General features: G+C 41.7%; 1 protein-coding gene across 4 annotated transcripts in view; it reads left to right on the top strand.

Moving 5' to 3' along the window:
• The window catches only part of NEDD9 (neural precursor cell expressed, developmentally down-regulated 9), a 176,071-nt gene that overhangs the window by 135,763 nt on the left and 17,613 nt on the right, over window positions 1–22,695 (top strand). For all 4 annotated transcript variants that reach the window (XM_014788748.2, XM_087438001.1, XM_004432121.3 and 1 more), the window contains one exon: window positions 13,113–13,559. In XM_014788748.2, coding sequence (XP_014644234.1) covers window positions 13,113–13,559 — 447 coding nt within the window. The remainder of the gene's footprint in view (window positions 1–13,112; window positions 13,560–22,695) is intronic.

Here is a 22,695-nt window from a genome sequence, read left to right as displayed (position 1 = left end):
AGAAGCATTATATAGGTAAAAATTTAAGAGGAAACATTCGCTAGGATTGTTTATCCATAACAAAAATATTAGTGAGGAAAAAAGAAAGTTGTCAATGTGAAAAATCAAAGGTGAAACGCAAAGGAGGTGAGTTGGAGGGTACAGAAGATCGGGGTAAACTATGTCCCTTATCCTATTGTGGTCGATTAGAGTGACATCAATGTAAAGTAAGAGGGCTTGGTGATCTATTTTTAGATTGTTTTAGGGTTAGGAAGAAACCTAAACAAATTGGTTTGAAATGCCAGCCGCCGGGACCATGACGTTACTCTGCAGTAACATATAGACTTAATTACGAAGCCTCCTTTCCAAGAGAAACAAAACAGGGCCACGGGGGAGAAATACTATATTTCCCACTTAAAAATGCAGAGGATAGCTGCCAGTTTCCTAGGCAATGGATGATCGCAAAGAATATGGGCATAGAAAGGGGACCCCCCCCAAAGAAAGACTTGTTTGTACTTCATCAACAACACCCCACTCCATCTTATTTACATAGAACATTCCAGTCATCTCCCTGCGGTAATTCTTACTGGCTAATGAGGACTCCGCACGCCTGAGGAACATTACAGCCTAGCTGCAAAAGACTATTTTCCTGGGGAATCTTCATTTTGAGATAAATGGCCTTGTTGGTGACCTTTTGCACCCTCCACTGGAAAAAGTGATTCTTTTAGGAGGTAGTTTTAGTAAACAACGCGATCTAGGTGAATTGAGGCACATACTTTGAGGAAGATGGAACAGGCACTCCAGAAAATATGAGTAGTGATGTGTGTGATAGTGATTTTTCATGGTTGAGGTGGGGGTGGGGCATCTGATCATGGAGATATTAAAATTGCCAGTGGAATGTTTTCAAATACATATGCCTGGGCCCCATCATGAACACCAAATACCAGTTTATTCTTAAAAAAAAAGAGCTAGTCCCTTTGCCCCCAACCTCCTCCCCAGCCATTAATGGTGCTAAATGGTGTTTAAGTAGGTAGTTCAAGATCCTTATTCAAAGGCTGGGTCCATTGATTTGGAGGTATCTTATTCCTTTGCAGATCTTGGTGTGTATGTTGCAAGTGAGAATTCCTCCTGATATTTCTAATATGTCAAGAGAATAGTTATAAGATATTAGCAAAAATATTCCTTATGTGGAATGTTGATGTTTATGCTTACTAGAAATAAAATTGAGTGATGACTATGTAATATTACATGGATATGTAAAAGTGCAAACTTTGCACAAAAATGTTTGATAGCTCCTTTTGAATTTGAATTCTTTTCTTTACTCGTTATGTGCGTTGGAGGGGAGGAATATTGGTGAAGCTCAATAGAAAGTTGCAGTAACCAGAAGGCATATAAAGCTAAGATTTGAACAGATCACCTTTCTATTTATTAAAACAACATGTATTTAGACAGTATGATGCGTCATTAACATTTTTCCTAATTTCTTTGAGTTATGTGGAAATCCTATGCTATCTCTTGGTAATGATGTATTAGCTTTAATCTCATTGATTCTCATTGTTACCCTTAATTTAGCACCTCACTCCTACAGTAGATGTGGTGAACTCAGGACTCATCTAGGCTTCTCTGTCCCCAGGCTCTATGTTCTTCTGAAAGAATGAGCTAGGATTCCCCCCACCCTCAACCCCCAATAGCCATAACAAGCAAAGCCAGCACACTGGGAAGACATAAAGAGGACTTCTAGACGTTTCTAGACACTTCTTGAACTCCACGTTTCTTGGAGTTCAGAGTCTTTAGTATCTAACAGGACATGTCAGTAATCTGTTGATGAATTTTGTCGATGCATCATTTGTGGTATGACTTAGAATTTGGCAGGAAATGGGTTGGTGGACCAGCAGTATTGTGATACATCACAGCAGCATTGACGTAGCAAAATTTTGAAGTCTTCTTTCCCTGGAGTGCTCATCTGGGATAGAGCTTCCATGTTATTCTCTGATTCTCCAACCTTTTTCACTCAGAGCTAAGTGCGATGAGCATGCCCTTAAACGGGGGTAAGGGAAGGGAACATCAGGAATACAGTTATCCCAACAGCATTCTTTCTCTTAGTAACCCCAGTCACTGTGAAGCTGGACTTGTAGACAATCTCACAGAGGCCCAGAGGCCCTTGGAATAGATCTTGTTTCCTTATAAAGATCATCTTGTCAATTAGAGAACATGTCCATTGACTGAATCGAAGACTTTTATCAGTACCTATCTTTTTTTCTCCCTGATCCTAAATTCAACCAAGGCAGACCCACTAGCAAGATATATACTTGCATGCCTATCTTTTATTTTTAGTTTAAAATATATATAATTTCTGTGGGTGTGTATCCATGTTTCACAAACCCAAAAAATGGGACATATGGTCTGACAATGGGAAGGATATTTGAAACTAGGACTGTCTTAGAAAGTTCAGGAACACGTGGTCACTCTAGACAATCAACATGAGCTGCTCCAGAGATCAATCAGCTGTCGAGGGTGTTATCCCTTTTCCCTTATGGCAGGCTTTTGACAGGAAATTATCTAAGAGGCTTTTCTTAAGTGGATTCAGGCAAATTTTTCATATAGAGCCATAAATAAAATTTATTTGTAAATAATAAGGTGGTCTTTTTCTTCTTTCCTTGCAGAAATAGGCATCTTTAGAAATGAAGGAAAGCCCATTGTGCAATATGGACATGTGCAGAGAACACCTGAGAGTGTTAAGCGGCGAGGGAGATTGTATTTCAGTTGTTCTTGTTTTAAACCTGGCGTTTAAGCTCTGCGCCTCATAGCCTGCAGCGTATGCATCAGGCCTCTGCCTCCCTTATTAGGATCTTAATTACAGACGCAGTTTACTTCACTGCTGGAGGGAAAGAATTTAGTTTCTCTCAACTGTGTCTGTTTTTGGTGTGGCAGGTGTAATCATGATGAGATCATTTCTGGTTTGTTTTCTTTTCCCGGAGGAATTATTTTTGAGGGGGAAGAGACCAGTTCTTAAGACACAATTTCATGAGCTCATAATAGTGCAGTAATAATAACTGTGCTTTGATTTTATAGAGATCCTTTCTTCTGAAGAAATCAGGGTTTCACGTATATAATTTCATGACTCCTCATAATATTATTATAAAGAACATGTTGATCCCCATTTTGCAGATGGGGAAACAGAAGCGCAAAAGGCAGTGATTTCCTTGTCATTCGTCTTACAATGTGAGGACTGAAACTGGACTCTGTTAATTCAGTTTAGCGTCCAATTCTCTCTCCAGGGTTTCTCCCCCTCAGCACTATTGACATATAGGGCTGGATAGTTCTTTGTGGTGGGAGACTGTCCTGTGCATCATAGGATGTTTAGCAGCATCCCTGGCCTCTACCCACTAGCTACCAGGGACACACACACACACATTGTAACAACCCAAAATGTCTCCAAACATTGCCAAATGTCACTTGGGGGGACAAAATCCCCCCTAGTTAAGAAACACTGGTCTAATCTCCCCTACTTCTTTCTGCTTAAAAATAATTGCCTTACTGGTTTTATGTGATAGAAGCACAAAAATACAACTATAGAACTGTTGGCATAATTTTATCATGACTGAGGTTGAGCTTAACGTAACAGGACCTAACCAAAAACAGACTTCCTCTTATATGCTTAGTTTCAATTCGTTCAAGTGAATACCACAAAATACTAAGAAGTATGGAGTCTCACTCTGGTCACATGTAAAACCATCAGACCATCTCTAAGGCAACCTTAATTCTCTGAATTCTTTCTCTGGCATATATATGTATATTATTGTATATAAATATATATATAAAATAATGGAACATGCATTTAGAACTGGGCCTTGAAGAAAGCTATTTTATTCTCCTAAACTGGTGTATGATATATACATGTAAGTGCTTGTCTATATATCTAGCCATTGAACAGTTTCATTCTGAGGTTTGCTTCTGTTCCATTTGTTCCTGCCATCTTTTCTCTCTCTTCTAGCTGAGAAGCTGCAGCACCTAAAGTTTCTTTCTTGAGACAACCCTGCAGTTGCAATGCTGACAGCATACGATTGTATACACCCTCTCGGCCAAGTGTATGGATCCATTGTTTTAAAACTCTTTGAGGGCCTCACAAGTTTCATGGGATAATAGCAATCAGGTATTAAACCTGGGTCAGGTGACATCTAAGAGAGTTCCCGTGAGCGGTGGCATCCAAGTTACATAGCTGGCCTCTGGCTGGGAGACAGACGAGGGTTGCTAGTATGTGCACGTATTGGTATTGCTGGGTTTAGGTATAACTTCGTACCTGAGGGCTGCATATATTGGTGCAGGAAGATAAGATACATGGGAATGTAAAAATAAGAAGATTCTTCCCTTCTTTCAAATACGTTATTAGATGTTATAACTTGTGTGCTTTGACTTTTGAGAAATGATATCTTTTTGGAAAACATACTGTACTAGAGTGGACTGGAGTCTCCTGTATATGCTCCTTTATAACTTAGTTCTCATTTCGCTTCGCCAAGTACCTGGATATTAGAGGGATTTGTCTAGACAGGCAGATAGATGTGATCCGGTGCCAACACTGTAATGTTGGCTGGAATCCAGATGGTTGTTTTAGTGTTAATAAAACCTATCTTTTGGGTGAGTGGGTGTCAAGTCTTCATCATTATATGGTGCCTGTCAGATTTATCTAGGGACAGAACCCAGAAAAGAGTTTGTGCCTGCCTCATGTTTTTGATCCTTTGCCAATAATATATTGTACTTAAATCTATCAAAACCAGGCAACCTGGGACAAATGCTTATAAATTCCAAGGCTTAATAGCAACAGTTCTAAATTCTAAGATGGAGAAGGTTCTCAGGAAGCACATCCTGGTCCAGTGGAAACAATCCTAGATTAAGAGAGGAACCAGATGTAGTTCTGGCTCTGCTGCTAATCTAATAGGAGACCCTCTGGGCTGTAAAACAAGAAGATTGGGTTAGAATGATCTCTAGGATCCCTTCTTAGTCTAAAATTCTAGTCTAGTTGGTTCTGGTCAAGCTATGGGTGACTTCTGGTTTTAATACCCCTAGAAACCTAGGGTTCTTCCTCCTTCTTTAAGACCCTCAGGAGTTGCTTAAGAAAATCTCAAAGGCCACAGAAGAGTGGAAAATTGAGATTGTATGACACATGTATTATTTATACATGTGGAAAAGCACTTGAGGAAAAGCTAATTTATTTTTCTCAAATACTGTCAGCAAATTCATGCTCTACAACTAAGAAATAATAGAAGTTGACGTGAAGTCACACACATACACGTGTGTATGCATACATGGATGCCTGCCTAACAACCCATCTGTAATTTTTCTCATATGAAACAAAGGATTTGCTCTAGGCTTTTGTTGGTTCCGTGCTAAACAAATCCCAGCATATGAATGTTTCTGTCCTGCGTCAACCTTATATCAAAAGGGAATAGATGGCATTCATTCTAGTGCAGGAAAGGAAAGGAATCCAGCATTTGAAGACACACGTTTTAAATCTCACAGCTATGCTGCCCATATGATGTTACCAAATCTGGTCAGATCGAAAATTCTTTCTGAGATCCAAATATCCAAATTTGCAATGAGCGTCAGATCTTCTCACTAACTCTCAAGAAGTAGTGTCATTTTGGTATATGAACCACCCAAGTAATGCTAGGTTCTAAACGATCCCTCATCAAACAGGAATAGATGAATATGGAAGAGGCGTTAAGATTTCCAAACCTGGGAGCCTTACAGGAGACCATGCACGGGTGCAGCCCCACAGTGCATGTCAGGGCTGCATGTCAAAGAGTACCTTTGGGAAAAAAGTGTCTAATGTCACATTTCTTAAAGCATCTCCCATTCAGAAATGCTCAGAAGAGAATGCTATAGCTAAAGTTCACAAGGCTGGAAAATCTAAGAAAACATGAGGACTTGGGGCAGAGTAAATGACATGAATATTCAGAAAGGGTCCAAGATACTCATGTCAGCTTTCTAGGGGTTTAGAAGCACTTTCCAGAGAATGAAAATCATTGGCTAAAATGTGGTGTAGGTGCCAGAGGAATCTTTGGTGGCACATGTTGGACACTCCTCACCAGGAGTTAGAAGTATGACGAGGGACTAGTGGGACCTAGCAGGATCCTGCTGCTGCCTTTCTGTGGCTAGTTATCACTTAATGAAAAGTATGTTGGATCACAACCAACAAATATTGCTGAGAAAAAACTTGGATGTGCTATTTATCATATCTTCTAATTCCTGAACATGAAAGCTTCATGTCTGCTACCTAACAGTTATTCCACAGGATCCAACTCTTAAAAAATTCAGCATTCCAGATCATCCAATGAAAGAACCCAGGTGTAAATCAAGTATTCCAAGAATTGAAATCCAGACACTTGTAGATATCCGTGTTTTCTGACTATAGCTGTTTGATTCTTTTGGGAAATTCCACATCCCCCTGTATCTTAAAGGTGATGGCGAGAGGAAGCCAAAGTGATTTGATGGCCCTCAGACCAAAGCTGATTTTTGTCAGCAGGCACAAAAGCACAGGAACCTTTCTTTCTCTTCCCCAGTGTGTCCTGAGACTGACCTTGGTGATGCTCATCCCTTAGCCGCTTCCTTTAGGACTGATTTCCTTGACAATGGCCATTTCCTTCTTTTTTGTGTCTGTTTCTCAGGATCTGTCCTGTGTATGTGTGTGTGTGTGCGCGTCCGCACCCTGCCAGAGTCCAAGGCTAAAGTTTGGGGGGTTGGGTACAGGAAAGTCACGTTGTTAGGAATGTGGTGGCCCTGAGGCCTTGGCAGGAGCTCCTGCATGACAAATATAGAATGAAGTAAAAATAATAGGAGGAAGTTGGGCCATTGATGATGCTATCAATCTTAGTGTGGTGACGCACCAGCCATTGTGTCTCATTTCTCTCCAAAGAAAAGCATGAATAGTCATGGAAATTACAAGTCACACCTCTCTGTATTTGGAATAGCAGATAGTTTCCCTGGCAGTAGGAGTAATACGTTTTCTTGACATTCTGATAGCAGTGGGAAAAAAAAAAAAGTCAGGGAAGTGTGGGGGATGGTGCGGAAGCTGTCATGCGACTTAGAGCTCTCTGTACCCGCTGTTCTGGCTAGTTGTACTGTATTTTCTTCCCACTCCTCAGGCATAGCTTGGAAACCAGGACCAGCAGAACCCAAATGTTCTGGCAAAGTATGAATGGTGCTCAGTCACCTGCTGCCAGATGTAGGTTGCTACACTGAAGGGAGAAAAGGCTCTTACAGAGACCATTGTATTTGATCTGGCTGGGGTAGTCAGCTCCTCTTGGCCTTCCTGTTTGCTCAGTGGTGTGGACACTAGATTCAGGCTCCCCATCTACGTCATTATCCTGTTTTAATAGGGAGGGGCGGGCGCTTTCCTGCTTGCTGTCTCACACATTCTCTGGCTGTGTGGCTTACGTGACTTGGACACATCATTGGTCTTTTTGGTTCCATTAGTTAGTTCAACTTCCCGTGTCCATCTGAAAATTTTAACCAAATATCTCGCTGACTTCTTTAGAAAACAATTTCACCCTCTCTGTAGAGAACCAGGAAATCAGAGTTCAGAATCCATTTTGAGTTAGCAAACATTTAATGAGTGTATATTTTGTTTCAGACACTGGGCTAAAGTTCTAGAAATGCCATCAGAATAAGACAGCCTCGCTGAACTTAAGGAGTTCACAGTCTTGAATGGGTTACTACAAGTCATACTGTAAGATATACTATTACAGAGAACTAGAAAGGGAAATAATTTGATAGGTTTTGGAAAGATAACTATTCTGGTTATATGGAAGATGGGTTTGAGGTGGGAAAAGGCTGAAGGCAAGAAAAACAGTTGGGAAGCAATTGCCATATTCCCCCCAAAAGGTTGCTGAGGGCCTAAACTAGGAGTGGCGGTGAGGAGAAGAGTAGGGTCCGAGTTCATTGGGTTTCAGGTTGGGAAGAGACTCAGCAGACTGCTGAGGCTCCTCTCTTGGGCAGCTGTGTGCATGCTGTTAACTAAGAGAGAAAGCAGGAGAAAGGTTTTTGAACTTGTTGAGTCAGAAGTGAAGGTACCACTAGACAATTGGATATATGGGGCTGGTGTGCAGAAGTGATATCTAGGCTGGAGCTATGGATCTGAGTCTGTGTGTGTTTAGATACCATCAGCTTGGATGAGATTTCTTGCAAAGAGCAAGCATATAGAGAGGAGAAAAGCACAAAGGAGAGATCTCTTTTGAACATGATCACTTAAGGGATGGGCAAAAAAAACACAAACTTTAGACTCTGAAGGAAAAGAAAGATGAGTGGTCATGAGAACAAGAGAAGAGGGAGAACCAGGAAGTGGTATCATGGAAGCCAAAAGAGAGTTTCAAGAAAGATTGAGTATTCACAATAGCCAAGACTTGGAAGCAACCTAAGTTCCAATCAAGGGATGAATGGATAAAGAAGATGTGATATATATACACAATGGAATACTACTCAGCCATAAAAAAAAGATGAAATCTTGCCGTTTGCGACAACATGGATGGACCTTGGGTATTAAGCTAAGCGAAATAAGTCAGAGGGAGAAAGTCAAGTACCATATGATCTCACTCATAAATAGAAAATAAAAACAACAACAACAACCAAACACATAGAGACAGAGATTAGATTGGTGGTTACCAGAGAGGAAGGGGGGAGGGAGGAGGGCAAAAGGGGTGACTGGGCACATGTGTATGTGTATGGTGATGGATGGTAATTAGTCTTTGGGTGGTGAACTTGATGTAATCTACACAGAAATCAAAATATAATGATGTACACTTGAAATTTATATAATGTTATAAACCAATGTTACCTCAATAAAAAAAATTTTTTTAAAGGTGGAAAAAAGAGAAAGATTGGGGTGGGGATCAGTACTAGAAGCTACTAATGTTAGGGTGCCCTCAAATAGGATTTATGACTCTAAATGCCAATTTCCAATCCTGATTAGAACCACAGCTTTTGTAGCAGACGTACTTGACTTTATTCCATACTATCCTAGCTCTGGAGCTAGATACAGGAGGCTTGAATTCTTGTCTCAGCTCTTTGACCTTCTTGCCAGGTGACTTGGCCAATCATTAACTTCTTGAGCCTCATTTTTCTCATTTGTAAAGTGAAAGAGTTGGACTATAATTGTTTCAAGTTCCTCTGGCTTTCAACTTCTGGGCCCTGACTGGGTGCTTTGCCAAGCTCTAGCTGCATTTCCAACTGCCAGTCTCTCAAGCTAACCATCCAACTGGATATAGAATTACATAGCTCTCTTATCTCTCCTTGGTTTGTTTCTGTGTTGATCTTTTCTGCCCTAAAGATAAATATCCCAGGGGGGATGGGAGAAAGAGTAGATCTTGAATAGACAAACTGCCTCTCCAGGGTTTTTCTAAGTTATTCAGATAATCACCTTCTGACTTTGTGGCCTTAAGGAATCATACCTCTGCACTGAAAGAGAGGGTCCCTCCACCTTCTCCTAGCCATAGTAGTTAACTATTGATTTGCCTATTTATGAGTTGCATGTCCACTTTTGAATGAGATGGTTTGTGTTCTGGGTATAGTTAATTTTGCTGAACTCTTGCCCCAACACACCAAGTATTTTCAAAAGCTGGGGTCCTTACCCATGTTTTTTCCTACTTTCTGATGGATTGTACTCTGCTGGAATCTAATGAGATTTATCCATAATTTGTCCAGTAATATTATTATTATTATTTTGTCTCGGAAGTTCTCTTGAATGCAACCAATAGTTTCATTATTGCTATTTGTAGACAAATACTTGACAAGAGGTTGCAGTGACCAGAACTCATTATTAATTTAGAGAAATATTGCTTCAAGATACATCTCTTGAAATGTAATTGTGAGCGAGAGAAATATCAGATATGTATAAAAATATATATAATAGCATCATTCGAATAGGACCAAGCCTTGACTGAGAACTGAGAGGAGGTAAACTGAGGCCCAAAGCCAAAGTGCTATCCAGCCAATTAAATAAATAGTCGTAATAGCTGTCTAAGTCTCCGGCAATGTGAAAGTACTTGACTTGAATTAACTAGTCCTCACAGCAAACCCCTAAGGTAGGTGCTATTATCTGCATTCTCATTTTACAGATAAGAAGTTAAGGCACAAAGGGGAGAAGTAATCTGCCCCAGTCACACAGCTAGGACCCCAGACCCCAAGAAAGTATTTATTCTATACACATGACTAAAAGAATTTTCATCTTCAGAGCTTTTCTGTATGATGGAATTGAGCCCAGTTAGGAACACATGTGAGCTTAGAGAACGTCTAGGAACCTTAGAGAGCTAAGGTGGCTTAGAGTTCTGGAAAGAGAATTGAACCAAGAGACCCCAACCAAGAGACCTCTTCTCCTGTCTGACACCATCAGCGCCTTAGGCAAATGAAGGCCTCCCCAGACCTGTTTCCTCATCTGTAAGACAGGTTAGATCCAGGTGTTCTCTAAAGGTCTCTGAAGCTGTAACCTTCTGTTTGGGAGAGTGGCTGGGTATAGACATTGGCTTTCTGTGGCTTGCACAGGTATTAAATAAGTCACTCCTGTTCAGCCAAGGCTAAGGATATCTATCTGTGTGAGGTGTCAGGCTAGCACTGGGGTGCCTGCACTAACAGCCATGCCAAGCTCTCTTTCTCAGTCCTAATCTCTGTGGACAGTAGGGAGGACTGCTGGGAAGTCTTGGACACTAGTCAGGGGAACTCACCCACGGTGCCTCCTCTCTTAGCAAGGACAGTAGGCTTGAAAGTTGTCCCAGAGAAGCAGCTCTTGAGGCACATCTAGAAACATTAGCATGTTGTTTACCAGGTGGAGGGAAGGTCACTGGGACAGGAGACAAAGAACATCCAGAACAACTCTCACACAGGGCTTTCTCTCTGCCACTAGTCAAGCATGGTGCGGTGCTCTGCTTCAGTGCTTCATGAGTTCCATGGCAGTGACCCAACTCCGAATGCCTCCAGCTTATTTATGCTGAGTAGGTCTCTAGTTCTTTGCCTTTCTACCTTTTTCCGTTTCTCTTCGTTCCCTTCTTTGTCACCAATATAATTGCACAGCTATCCACCCTTAGCTGCTGTAGAACTGGCCCCAACCCTATGACTTCTGATTTCATCTTGGGGCTAGCTTACCAGCCATTCCTAATTGTTGCATGGGCCCCAAAGAAAGGGATGGGGACCAGAGTGGTCAGCTCTCTCCTTGCTCTATAATCACATACAACTCTGGTGGAGTAATGTCCTTCAGGTCATTTTCGTACAAAGGACCAGAATCTTGTCTTCTGTAACTCTATGACTTTTCTTTTAAATTACAAAACACCCAAAAGATGGAAGAAGAGAAACAGGAGATTTTAGGATTATGACACATCCTTAAATGGTTCCCCAACCAGGATAGAATGCTGCATGATTTTATCTTTATGAATGTGAACTTTCAATTGTCAGAAGGAACACAAAGTTTCCTAGAATATAAATACTAAGTAAAATCTTCACCTGGAACACAACCCCCTCAGTTGCCCTTTAGCTTCTCTTACCGCTCACCTGTCCACGTCATACACTTCCTGGATCTCAAAACCGTCGAGAACAAGGACTTCAACCTTATTCTTAAAAAGCATCAGGACTCTTCCTGGGTACTGACATCTATGGCTTTATCTCCTTTCCTCAGGTTAAGTCCTTGTACCAAGAAGAGCTTGGTTAACAGAGTAAATGTAGTACCCCTTCCCAACCACCAACCAGAGGGGAGATCCTTTCCATAGCACGGCCACTCCATAGCAGAGAACCAGCACGTGGCACAAGACCTGTGGTTATAGTACAGGAGGAGATGATTAATGTATGTCAGTTATAAAGGAATGAAAAGCATGAGGCTAAAAGATCACGTCCACATTTCTAGAGAAATAAACAGTGAGCAAAAGTCCAAACAACAACTGCCAAAAATTCCACAAATAAGTAAAGTCACAAACATGCTCCATCCAGTCGGCAGTTCTTTCTCCCACAAATAATCACTGTCGCCGTGACTCAGGGCATCCAGACACTTGAGTGAAGCACAGAGAGATCCCTCTGAGTTTTCCGAGTGTTTGTGATGAATTTACAACGTTCCCTGACGACTCTGCTGGGAAGGAGCAGGCATGTGGTGATGGCTGCCATCGTGCTGCGAAACATTACTCACGCCAAGAAATGAAATCTTCGGAGCCTTTGAAAGGCTTCCAAGAATGTCAGCACGTACTGCCTGCCCACTCTCTGCTGAATGCCTACTTTGGCTGTCTGCTCAGTACCGAATGTGCCAGACAGACCTTCATACAAAGAGAGAAAGTGTTTTGGGCCCATGAAAGAGGAAGGCATAGCCTTTCTGATGTGAATGGCTAGATTCAAGAAGTAAGTTATAAAGTGGCAGGGTGAGGGGGACCCTCAGGAAAGGTATGAATAAAAGACCAAAAGAGAAAGAGATGGCATCTACCTACGTGTGATAAATTCTTTGTAGCTCCCCACCATCAAATCTGGAGATGTAGACTACTATCACACTATGTATGCTTCGTGCTTGATTGTCATGGAAGAAATTCTTGCTTGTGATTCTCCCTGCGTCCAAGGACCTCTTGATCAACTGAGAATGAGAATTTTTAAGCCCTGCCAAGGCATATATAAGTGTACTTCTGTTTCCATTTTAACACCAAATATAAATGCCATTTGTGCTGTTTGTTAATTGGGATTTTCTTTGACTCTTTTTACCTCCAATATATGAAAATGTTGAGAAATATCCATTATAGTACATCTGAATATCTTGGAATATTTTATTCCTTAAGCTAGTTTTAAGAAAAGAAGAAAATGTTTTATATAGTGAACAATTCTCTAACTCTTTAACAGTGCTACTCATAATTCCTTGGCACAGCATCTACTGCCAGAGGAAAGAACTCTTGTGGTGTTCTAGGCTTTTCCGAGGAGGCAGTCTGATGTCATTGGTGGCAGACACAGTACGTATGTATCTGTCTTTTGTCTGCACCATCTGTTTTTCTCCTTACAGGCTATTGTTCAGATTTCTTCTTTCTCCCTTCAAGGAAGTGTGCTTCTCTGTAAGAGCCTGGGTTTTAGGTGTTAAAGAGACTGAGCTAATATTCTAACGTGATTTCCCTCTGTTCTTTCCTTCCTAGAATCTTATGGCAAGAGCCTTATACGACAATGTCCCAGAGTGTGCTGAGGAACTGGCCTTTCGCAAGGGAGACATCCTGACTGTCATAGAGCAGAACACAGGAGGACTGGAAGGATGGTGGCTCTGCTCCTTGCATGGTCGTCAAGGCATTGTCCCAGGCAACCGGGTGAAGCTTCTGATTGGCCCTGTGCAAGAGACCTCTTCCAGCCAGGACCAGCCAGCTCCTGGACTGATGCAGCAGACCTTCGGCCAACAGAAGCTGTATCAAGTACCAAACCCACAGGGTGCTTCTCGAGACACCGTCTACCAAGTGCCACCTTCCTACCAAAATCAGGGAATTTACCAAGTACCCACTGGCCATAGTACCCAGGAACAAGATGTGTATCAAGTACCACCATCAGTGCAGAGAGGCATTGGGGGGGCGAATGGTCCCCACTTAAGTAAAAAGGTGAGTGAGCGACTGACTAGATTTTTGTTCCTACTTATCTTTTTCCATCGCACTCAGAGCAATAGAAATGTTGCCAAAATAAGAATTTGAAACTTCCAGGAAGTAAGTATATCTAGTACTCTAGCTCGAGCATTATTTTTGCATCATTTTTCCACTCATCAGTCAGCAAAACTTTCTTGAACTCCTACCATGTGCCGAGTACTGTTGATCCAAAGCCATTATAAGTTCTTGTGTCATTCTGGGTCATACTGGATCATTAAGTTGTTTCTCTCCATCTTTCTGATAGGTCTGCTTTTAGACCTAGGTTCTATGCTTAAACAGTTTTCTGTCTTTTCTATTTCTTCCTTGAGTGGTACAAGCCATCAAATTTGATACAAGCACAATGATCTAGCAAGGACACTCCTTCCACCAAAAGCTGAATCATGACCCCATTGGCCTGGCTGCACAAAGAACCCACCAGAAGTAGAGGGAGCAGGGAAGCTGGGAGTGGGTCATGCCAACCAACTTGTTCTGTAAAGTTCTTAAAGTTTGACTGATTTGAAACCTACAGATACTAGTGAATTTAGAAAGGAGCCGTCCTTTTGTCCTTCAAGTAATCCCTATAATAATGCCTGAGGCAATGGGTGAAAATAATGGAGCTAGAATATTTAGGAAGGCATCGTGTTAAAAAAAAGGGAGGGCCTCTTCAGCAGTCTGTATAATTCCAAATGCCGTAACAATTGGAGATAAATAGAAATTTGTAAATTGAATAAATTTTAAGCATCTAGTATATTTTTGGTGCTTGTGATACAGTGATGAATTAAAGAGTGAGCAAAGCCTTCATGATGCGCACATTATAGTGGGGAGACGGAAGCTAACACTGTAATGTCAGGTGGGGATAGGTGCTGGGAAGAAAATAATGTCAGTGAACTTATCCAGGGTAATAGCCAACACCAAGATGATGCTTTTGCAAACATTACAAGGGAGGGCTTTTCTCTTTTGTTTACTGGCAAATTCAGGGGTCTACAGTGGGTCCTGCATGGTTTGGTATTAAGAATGGAATAATTTAATGAAACAAGAAAAGATCCCTGAATTATGAGAGGAAAGATGCAGTTAGATACCAGAAAGAGCTTGTTGACTCTTTTTTGTTGTTAGTGCCATCAATTTGATTCTGACTCCTAGTGACCCTGTGGATAGCAGAGCAGAACCCTGCCCAACCCATCCTCTCACCTGCCGGGGCTATGTCAGACAATGCTCCACTGCTATTCATAGGGTTTTCATGGCCAATTTTTTTGGAAGTCGGTGGCCAGGTCCTTCTTCCTAGTCTGTCTTAATCTGGAAGCTCTGCTGAAACCTGTCCATCATGGGTGACGCTGCTGGTATTTGATATACTGGTGGCATCACAGCAACACGCAGCCGCCACAGTATGACAACCGACAGACAGGTGGTGTGGTTCCCCGAATGGGAAGCAAACCCCGAGTCGCAGCAGTGACATCACCAGATCTTAACCACTAGACCACCATGCTGACTCTTAGAGTACTACCTATACATGTGCCCTGCCTCAAGAATATCTAACACAAAGCCTGAATTTATAATCCCATGTAAATTAGGGACTATCTATTTGTATGATAATGTAATTCTCTGTGGAAAAAAAAACTGGGGGGTGATTTACTGTTGGATTCCTTAAATAACAAAACCACGAAATGTTCAGTCATACACTGCATAATGACGTTCACATCAACAATGGACCACATATATGATGGTGGTCCCATAAGATTAGTACCATGTAACCTAGGTGTGTAGTAGGCTCTACCATCTAGGTCTGTGTAAACATACTCTATGATGTTCACACAACAATGAAATCACCTAACGACACATTTCTCAGAACACATCCCCCTCCCCGTCATTAGGCGACACATGACTATTTTCAAATCACCTTTTATACAAAAAATATGTTTTACAAAACACTTCTCAAAAGCACATGTGTTGCATAAGCTGGGTATATGTACGTTAGGAGGAATTCCGGAAGAAGTGGTGAATGGCTTTCTCACTTGTATTGCCAGGACAATGATCCCTGTCTAGAGGCGATAGACTTCGCCTTGACCTTTCAAAGTCCTTCTTACCCCACGGATTTTAGATTCAAAGGAAAAGCCAAACCCAGCCTCTATCTCCAGAGGGGAAAAAGAACAGCTAAAAGGTGTAACTATAAATAAATAACTTCTCTCACTCCTAGTCCTGGTTGCTTACACTTTAAAAATAGCTCTCCCTCCTCTGAGCCAGTATGAGGCAGATGGGGGCAGCCAGAACAGGAAATGCTTGGCTGAAAGGTGGTCAGGTCTAAACTTTCATCACAGTTTATTTTGGCAGGAAGGTGACATGTTTTCCTTTTTAGACTCAACCTTTTTAGTTCCAAGTCTGAAAAGTCTAAAACTTCAGACTTCTTCCCATTTTATTGGTAGATTTGCTCCTTGACTCTCCCTCCTCTTAGAGAGGTGAGACTTAGACCACACATTCCCTTGAATTGATGTTGGGGTGCTGGGGTTACCCTGCGGTGCTCGAACTCAATGTTTTGCTTGTTTGTTTAATTCTAAAATCAGTGGAACATTTGATGTTTAGCAAAAGGTAGGTGATTCCTGTGGGAGGAAGCCCCCTTCTGAAAAGGACCTCTGCCGGCCCTTACAGGGGATGCAGCCAGACCTGGGGGAGACTTGACCAGAGCTAAGGAGTAAATAACGCTGGATGCTGAGCTTCGAGCAGTCGGAGTCTGAGGTGGTAACGTGGCAAGGATGGGAAGGGCAGGAGGGAATGACCCTGGCTCTTCCCGCCGAACACCAAGTGTTGTACAGGATGTCCTGACGTCACCTTCAACGCCATCTTAGTACCTCTAGTTCTCTAGGCTGCCCGCCTCTGTCCTGTCCACTGGACCATCGGCTCCCACCCCCATGGGAATGAGTTTGCCCCCTTCCTTCCTTCTTTTCTTCTCTTCCCTTCCTCCCTCCTTGCTCTCTCTTTCTCACTCTCACACTCACTCTCTCACTCTTGCTTTTGCTCAGTGTCTCCCCTTTTCTCTCCCTTCCTTCTCTCCCTCCACCCACCCCTTCCTTCCTTTCTTTCTTTCCTCCTTCCTTCTTTCTTTCCTTCCTTCCTTCATAGTGGTGATGACCTGGCTACTAAGGGGTGATTTTAACCTTCTAGCTAATGGCTGCTTTAAAAGCTTCTGCCAACATCTCCCTCGGTGTAGGGATCTTCTCAGTGGATGAGAATCATACTAACAATTTAACTCAAGGCCCCAAGAGTTAATCCCAGTACAGTGGGAATCAGGTGGGGCTTTTTATATTTTTTTGAGTTCTCATTGTAGCAGTTCTACTGACTTGCTAAATAGCCCTGTACCCATTTTTCTCTTTTAATTTCCTATCTGTAAAATGGTGGTGAACCCAGAACTAGACATGCCTGGTAGTTTAAGCTATGGTCCTTAAAAGCTGTTAAAGAAGAAAAAGAGAAGGCAGTAGAATCTTGTTTTGAACCACTAAAGTGTGGTTTTAAAATTTTAGAGAACATAAGAATCACCCAGAGAGGTAGGGAAGGTGAGTTGAAATGCAGATTCCTGAGCCTTTCCCCCAGAGAGTCTAAGCCCAGGGCCTAGGAATCTGCATTTCAGTGAGCTTCTTGGATAGTTCTGGGGGAAGTGGCCCAGGACTGCACTTTGAGAACCACTGCGAACAGACCATGAGGGGAGTTGGATATGTTCCAATCTGATTGTGATTCGGGACTTTCCATAGTTAAAGATTCCATTGATGTTGCTAACAGACTGTAGGCTTCAGAAGTTTTATCCACCACAGTTTTTTCTACTAATGAATCAGTTAAGAAAGAAAGAAAAAAAAAGACAGTGAATTCTGCCTCCCATCACTTCAGCTTTGCTCTCCTGGAAACTCCAGCCTCTACCCACCTTCTTGCATCCCATCAATTAAATGACATTCATCACTTATTAAATCAGTGATTAGAGAAAGAAAGAAAATCATATAATCCCCACCCTTTTATGAAACAAGAAGACAGCATGAGCATTGTGAAAAGAGCATGGGCTAGGGGGGTGGCTGACTCCTGGTTCTGTTTCCCCATTCTGCACATCCCTTGGTAAGTTATTGAACTTCTCTAGGCTTTGGTTTCTTCATCTGTAAAATGGGAATAATCGTAACTCCCTCATAGGGTTGTTGTGAGAGTTAAATGAACGGGTATATAGAAAGGACCGGGCCCAGTGCTTAGCATAGCAAGTGCTTAAAAAAATTAGTTCCTCTCGCCTTGTTTTTCTTTCCTTTCTCAGATTTTGTTTTGAACTGATTGGCCCTGTTTGTGTTTCTTACTATACCCCGAATATGCAAATACTTTATCGCTGGCACATATGCTGTTCCCTTTGAGTGCATGGCTGTCTCTCTGGTTCTACAAGAATTTTGCATAGAGTGGAAAAGAATTCTCAGAGTTATCTGGAAACCATATACCCTGACACCTTTACTTAATTTCATTGGTCTTTTTCTCTCTGGGTTTTATGTGCGGGGCTGTTTTCTCCATTAGGCATTGTGGGCAGAATGCCCAGGGCGTATGAGAATGTCTGAAAGCTGAATAAAAAAATTTGGCTCCAAAATATGAAACACAAAAACGGCAAAATAGAAATTAATAAACATATAGATACATGTATAGGAACCAACATCGTGTCAACCTCATTAATTGTTACATTTAGGGCTCATAACTCTTTCATTACATTTGAAGACAATTTGTAGGTTAGATTTTTCTCACTTTACAACGATTTCTAAATATGCTCCGCGATTGCCAAGAACTCACAGGCAATTCTAAATTAAACGAGTTACTCATAGTCCAGTAACTTGAAAAGCTGAGTTATATTTTTTTTAATGTTCTCAATTTTTTTAAAAGCAAAAATTCTACTTAATATGGGAGTACGGTTTGGAGTGGACACTCCAAACATCCAAAAGCCTAAAGTCTACAAAGATCTAAAATAGCCTCATTTCTCTGCTTCCAAGATCAGGACAACTGCCACCTGAGTTCATGCATTTTGTGCTTGGTCCGCATGGGGAATTATATGTGTTTCTCTGACTATTCTTTGGACAGGATGTTTTTATTCTAATTGGTGGAATTAGATTTGCTGTGAGTCCTTCTGAAAATCAGTTTTGGGCTACATTATAAGGTCCGTTAAGGCAGGGAGGGGCCCTGGCTGTTTCTACTGCCACAGGCCAAGCTCATAGCAAAGTTTCTGCACACAGAGAACAGCCAATGAGTGAATGAACAAGGCAGAGCAAGAAATGAAGCATTTAATTTGAGTTGACCTTTAAATAAGCTGAAAAGTGCTTCTGATCTTATCACCATCCACCATGACACACTGTTCAAATCCTGTCGTCCAGCTCATTCGTCTGTTATGACATATGTCAGATTATACACGGTAGTTTTCCCCAAGAAGGGTCTTGGAGAATGTCACCATCTGTTTCCTGTAATCATAACTATCTATGCACAACAAATGAGCATCCAAAGCGTGATCGATGTCAAGTTCAGTTTGTCTCAGGGCCTAACTTTTATGCATTTTGCCCAATTTAGACAACAAGTTTAGTTGACGCTTCTATAGTCACCTAAAAAGGAGAACTACAGTTTTTCTACTGAGGAGCAGAGCTTCCTTTGCATATGCTATTATTTACCTAGAATGCCTTTCCTCCTCTATTTTACTTGTGAACTCCTAGTCATACTTTAAAACCCATTTCAATGTTCATCTCCTCTGTGAAGCTTTCTTTCTGCACGCCAGTAGTTTCTCCCTCCTTGATGGTCCCAAAATATGTTGTACATTTCACTTAATCTCAAGGGAGCTCATGGGCTCATTAAAACTTTTAATGGCCCGCCATTACACTGTGTATGATGGGCTAGGCTGGGGCAAGTACTGCTTGAGGGGTGGCACTCAGAAAACTCAGGTAGTATTACATCATCTTTAAAGACCATTTCCTACCTTGCAAAATAGAACACAGCCAAACTGTTGGCAGGAAATGAGTCCAAGATTGTAGCCAGGTCTTCCAGGCCCATTCCTGAAAGGTAATATAAGAACCAGAAATAGATTAGCTACAATGTTTGTACCTTCTTAGACACTGAGTCATCATGAATTACACACACACACACATGCACACACACACAACCACGCAAAGCCATTGGTTAAGGAACTGAGGACTTCCCTTATTGGGACTTGAAGCATTGTGAAATCTGGTTGCCCAGAGCAACACTCAGTTACCCGCCAACTAACTGCTATATGTTAGCAGTATGATTTGTCTACTGAGTAAAAATAGATTTAGAGGAAATGAAAGCTCCCAGAGAAGCTAAACTCTGACTTCACCTCACTTTCCTGTCCTACACACACACACACACACACTCTGAAAAATACCGAGGAGAATCAGACTTGGACAGGGCAGAGGGTACTTCCAGTTTCTCCATATATAAACTCAATAAAGTATACGACCATGTTCCAGAATCCTGAATTTCTATATAAAGATAATCCTAATTTAAATGAATTTTTTCCCCTCAATGCATGGCTTTTGGAGCTATGCAGAGAAGTGAACTTTCATCTAAAATCTCTACCCTCAAGAGTCAAGATACATTTTAAATCTTACACATCATTGGAGGTCCTTGAGTACTTCAAGGGCAGGACTTGATGAGCTCACTTTGAAAATGAGAAGTGTCTCTTCCCAGCTGAGTCATCCACGGTTGTGGAATGAGCAAACTGTAACACCTCCTTAAAAACGAACAAAGGCCTTTTTGTTTGGTCAATGCCAGGGCCTTCAAACACTGTTGCAATTTGTTATAAAGCTCATAGATAATGCATATGTCTAAGAGTGTATTAGTAACTTCTTATAAACACACACCAAAGCAAACAGAGGTAATCTCCCTTCCTTTTTCAATGATTTCATGCTCAGTGACTGTGCTTACCGGAGTGAATAGGTCAGATATTGTGTGTAATATGATGTCTGGCTAAGTGGATAATGCTCTGTTTGTGAGGGAGAGAAAAGAATACATTTATTTCATTTGATGATAAAACTGAGACTTCATATTGGCTGAACACATCTTTAAAAGCAGGCTTGTTTGAGTATATTGTGCAAAATGCAGAGCTAGATACCATCAGAAATGCACTTGGTTCTAAATAGTTATGCCATAAACCTAGTTGTCAAAGTACACTTCTAGACAGGTGTGCTGCTCCTATTTAAGGAGTACAGGTGTGACTCAGGACAGTGTGTCTTCCTTAAAAGTTGTAACTCCAGTAACATTTGAAGAGTACCAAGGAGTCCTCTCTTTACAGGGACCGCACAGTAGATCAAGTTTTAAAGCAAAGAATCCTTTAGCAATGCCATAATCACATCTGATTTATTTGAATAATTTTTATAATACTTAGTTTTCCTAAAGCATGATGTGCTTAAACCAGTTCTTTATCAGAATAGTTATTTGTTTTCAAATTTACCACCAACTGACTGTGTAGCCTTTAGCATGTTTTTAAGTTAGTTATTTTTCAAGATAGTTTTAGACCTAAAGTGGGGGTGACCCGAAGGTGCCTTTGCACTTTGGCTCCATGTTAGGGACATATACACATAATCTCATCTAATCCTCTCAACAGCCTCATAAGGTGTTCATTACAACCTTCACTTTACAGGGGAGGGATCTGAGGTCTCAGTAGTAAGTTAACTTGCTGAAGGACATAACCTCTAGTAAGAGGCAGGATTGATATTTGAGCCCATGTCTGTCTGACTCTGAAACTAATGAGTTTTACATCCCAGAGAATGGTTGAGGTTGCCAAGCCTTAAAATAAGAGAGCATATTTAGACACTTTGTTAACAGTTCCAGCTCACCAGAACCCTGGGTGCTAAAAAAGCCTCCTGTTGGCCAGGAAGAATTCAAGTCACTTCAGAAGGCTCCCACCTCAGATCCAGAGAGTAGCCTCAATGGTGAGGGAATCTGAGTTAAGGAACGTGGAAATGTCCGCCACCCAGCTGCAGTGGTCAGTCTCATGCCAGGCTGATCCAGAAGTCCTGAGCAGGTCATTGAGGTGATGTAAAGACTGTGGTACCACTGAGAACATTGCTATGTTGGCTTTCTCTGCCATTGGAAATACCGTCTTTTCAAATGACTTCCAATTGCTGCAAATAGATAACTTCATTTAACTGGATATAGTTTAATCTCCCAAAGTGGGCTTGCCAGTGAAAGGGGCACCCCCCAAAAATAAGATACCCAGATTTCAAGTTTTGCTTCTCAAATAAGGAAGTAACTTTCTTTGGGAGTATTTATTTGTGAAATTAGAAAAGTAGTAAATTTCTAATCTATCTTGCTAGTGTGGGCAACAGGACATTGAGGAAAGCACTGCTGGACTGCTGGACCCAGCTAACCAAGCTTCTCCTTCACTTCTCTGTCATTAATGAGCTGAATAACCTCTCTGAACTTGAGTTCCCTCAACTGTGAAATGGGGAGTAGGGCTGGATTATTTCTAATGGTCTTTGCTAAAATTTTATGATCCAGATATCCTTATCTGATTCTTTCCCACAGTCGCTTGAAAGGTTTAATAAAATGACCTGGTCTCAAGATTTAAAAAAAAAAAAAGAAAAGACATGCAGGTGTTGATATAAATTTCAGTTGGCCCCTAAGTTTTGGCAACTCCTTCTTACCCATCCTTTGGGATCCAGTCCACCTTCCTATCTAGAAACCGCACTCTCCTTTGGAAGATAGAACCATGTCAATAGAAAGCAAGGAGCAGGCAGGAGCACAGGAGGGAGGGTCGGGTACGCTGAGCCAGGGAGAATCCGAGTTTGCAGACCCGGTCCCTCGCGTGAGAACCCTTCCAGAGAGCGCCTCATTAAGGAGAACTTTCATCTCTGCTTTGTTACCAAGAGCTAGGAAAGTGCTTTGTCCCGGAACTTGTTCTTTTCTGCCCATTTTCTTCTGTTTAATCCTCTCACTTGGCAGAGGCCCTCGGTGTATCTGGTGTCTCTCGAAGCGACAGCCCTGCCGCAATACTGGGTCAGCCCCCTTCAGAACTGGCACCAAGTTCTGCCACGTGAGAAGTTTGCTCCATCAGCCATCGTGTCTTTTCTCCCATTTAAGCCTTGAGAAGTCTCCTATTGAGGAGGAAACTATA

Source organism: Ceratotherium simum, chromosome 13 (genome assembly GCF_057802395.1).
Source record: "Ceratotherium simum simum isolate JZ-2026a chromosome 13, ASM5780239v1, whole genome shotgun sequence".
Classification (NCBI taxonomy): Eukaryota; Metazoa; Chordata; class Mammalia; order Perissodactyla; family Rhinocerotidae; genus Ceratotherium; species Ceratotherium simum.
Note: the sequence above shows the minus strand (reverse complement) of the source record. Positions and strands in the feature narration are given on the sequence as shown.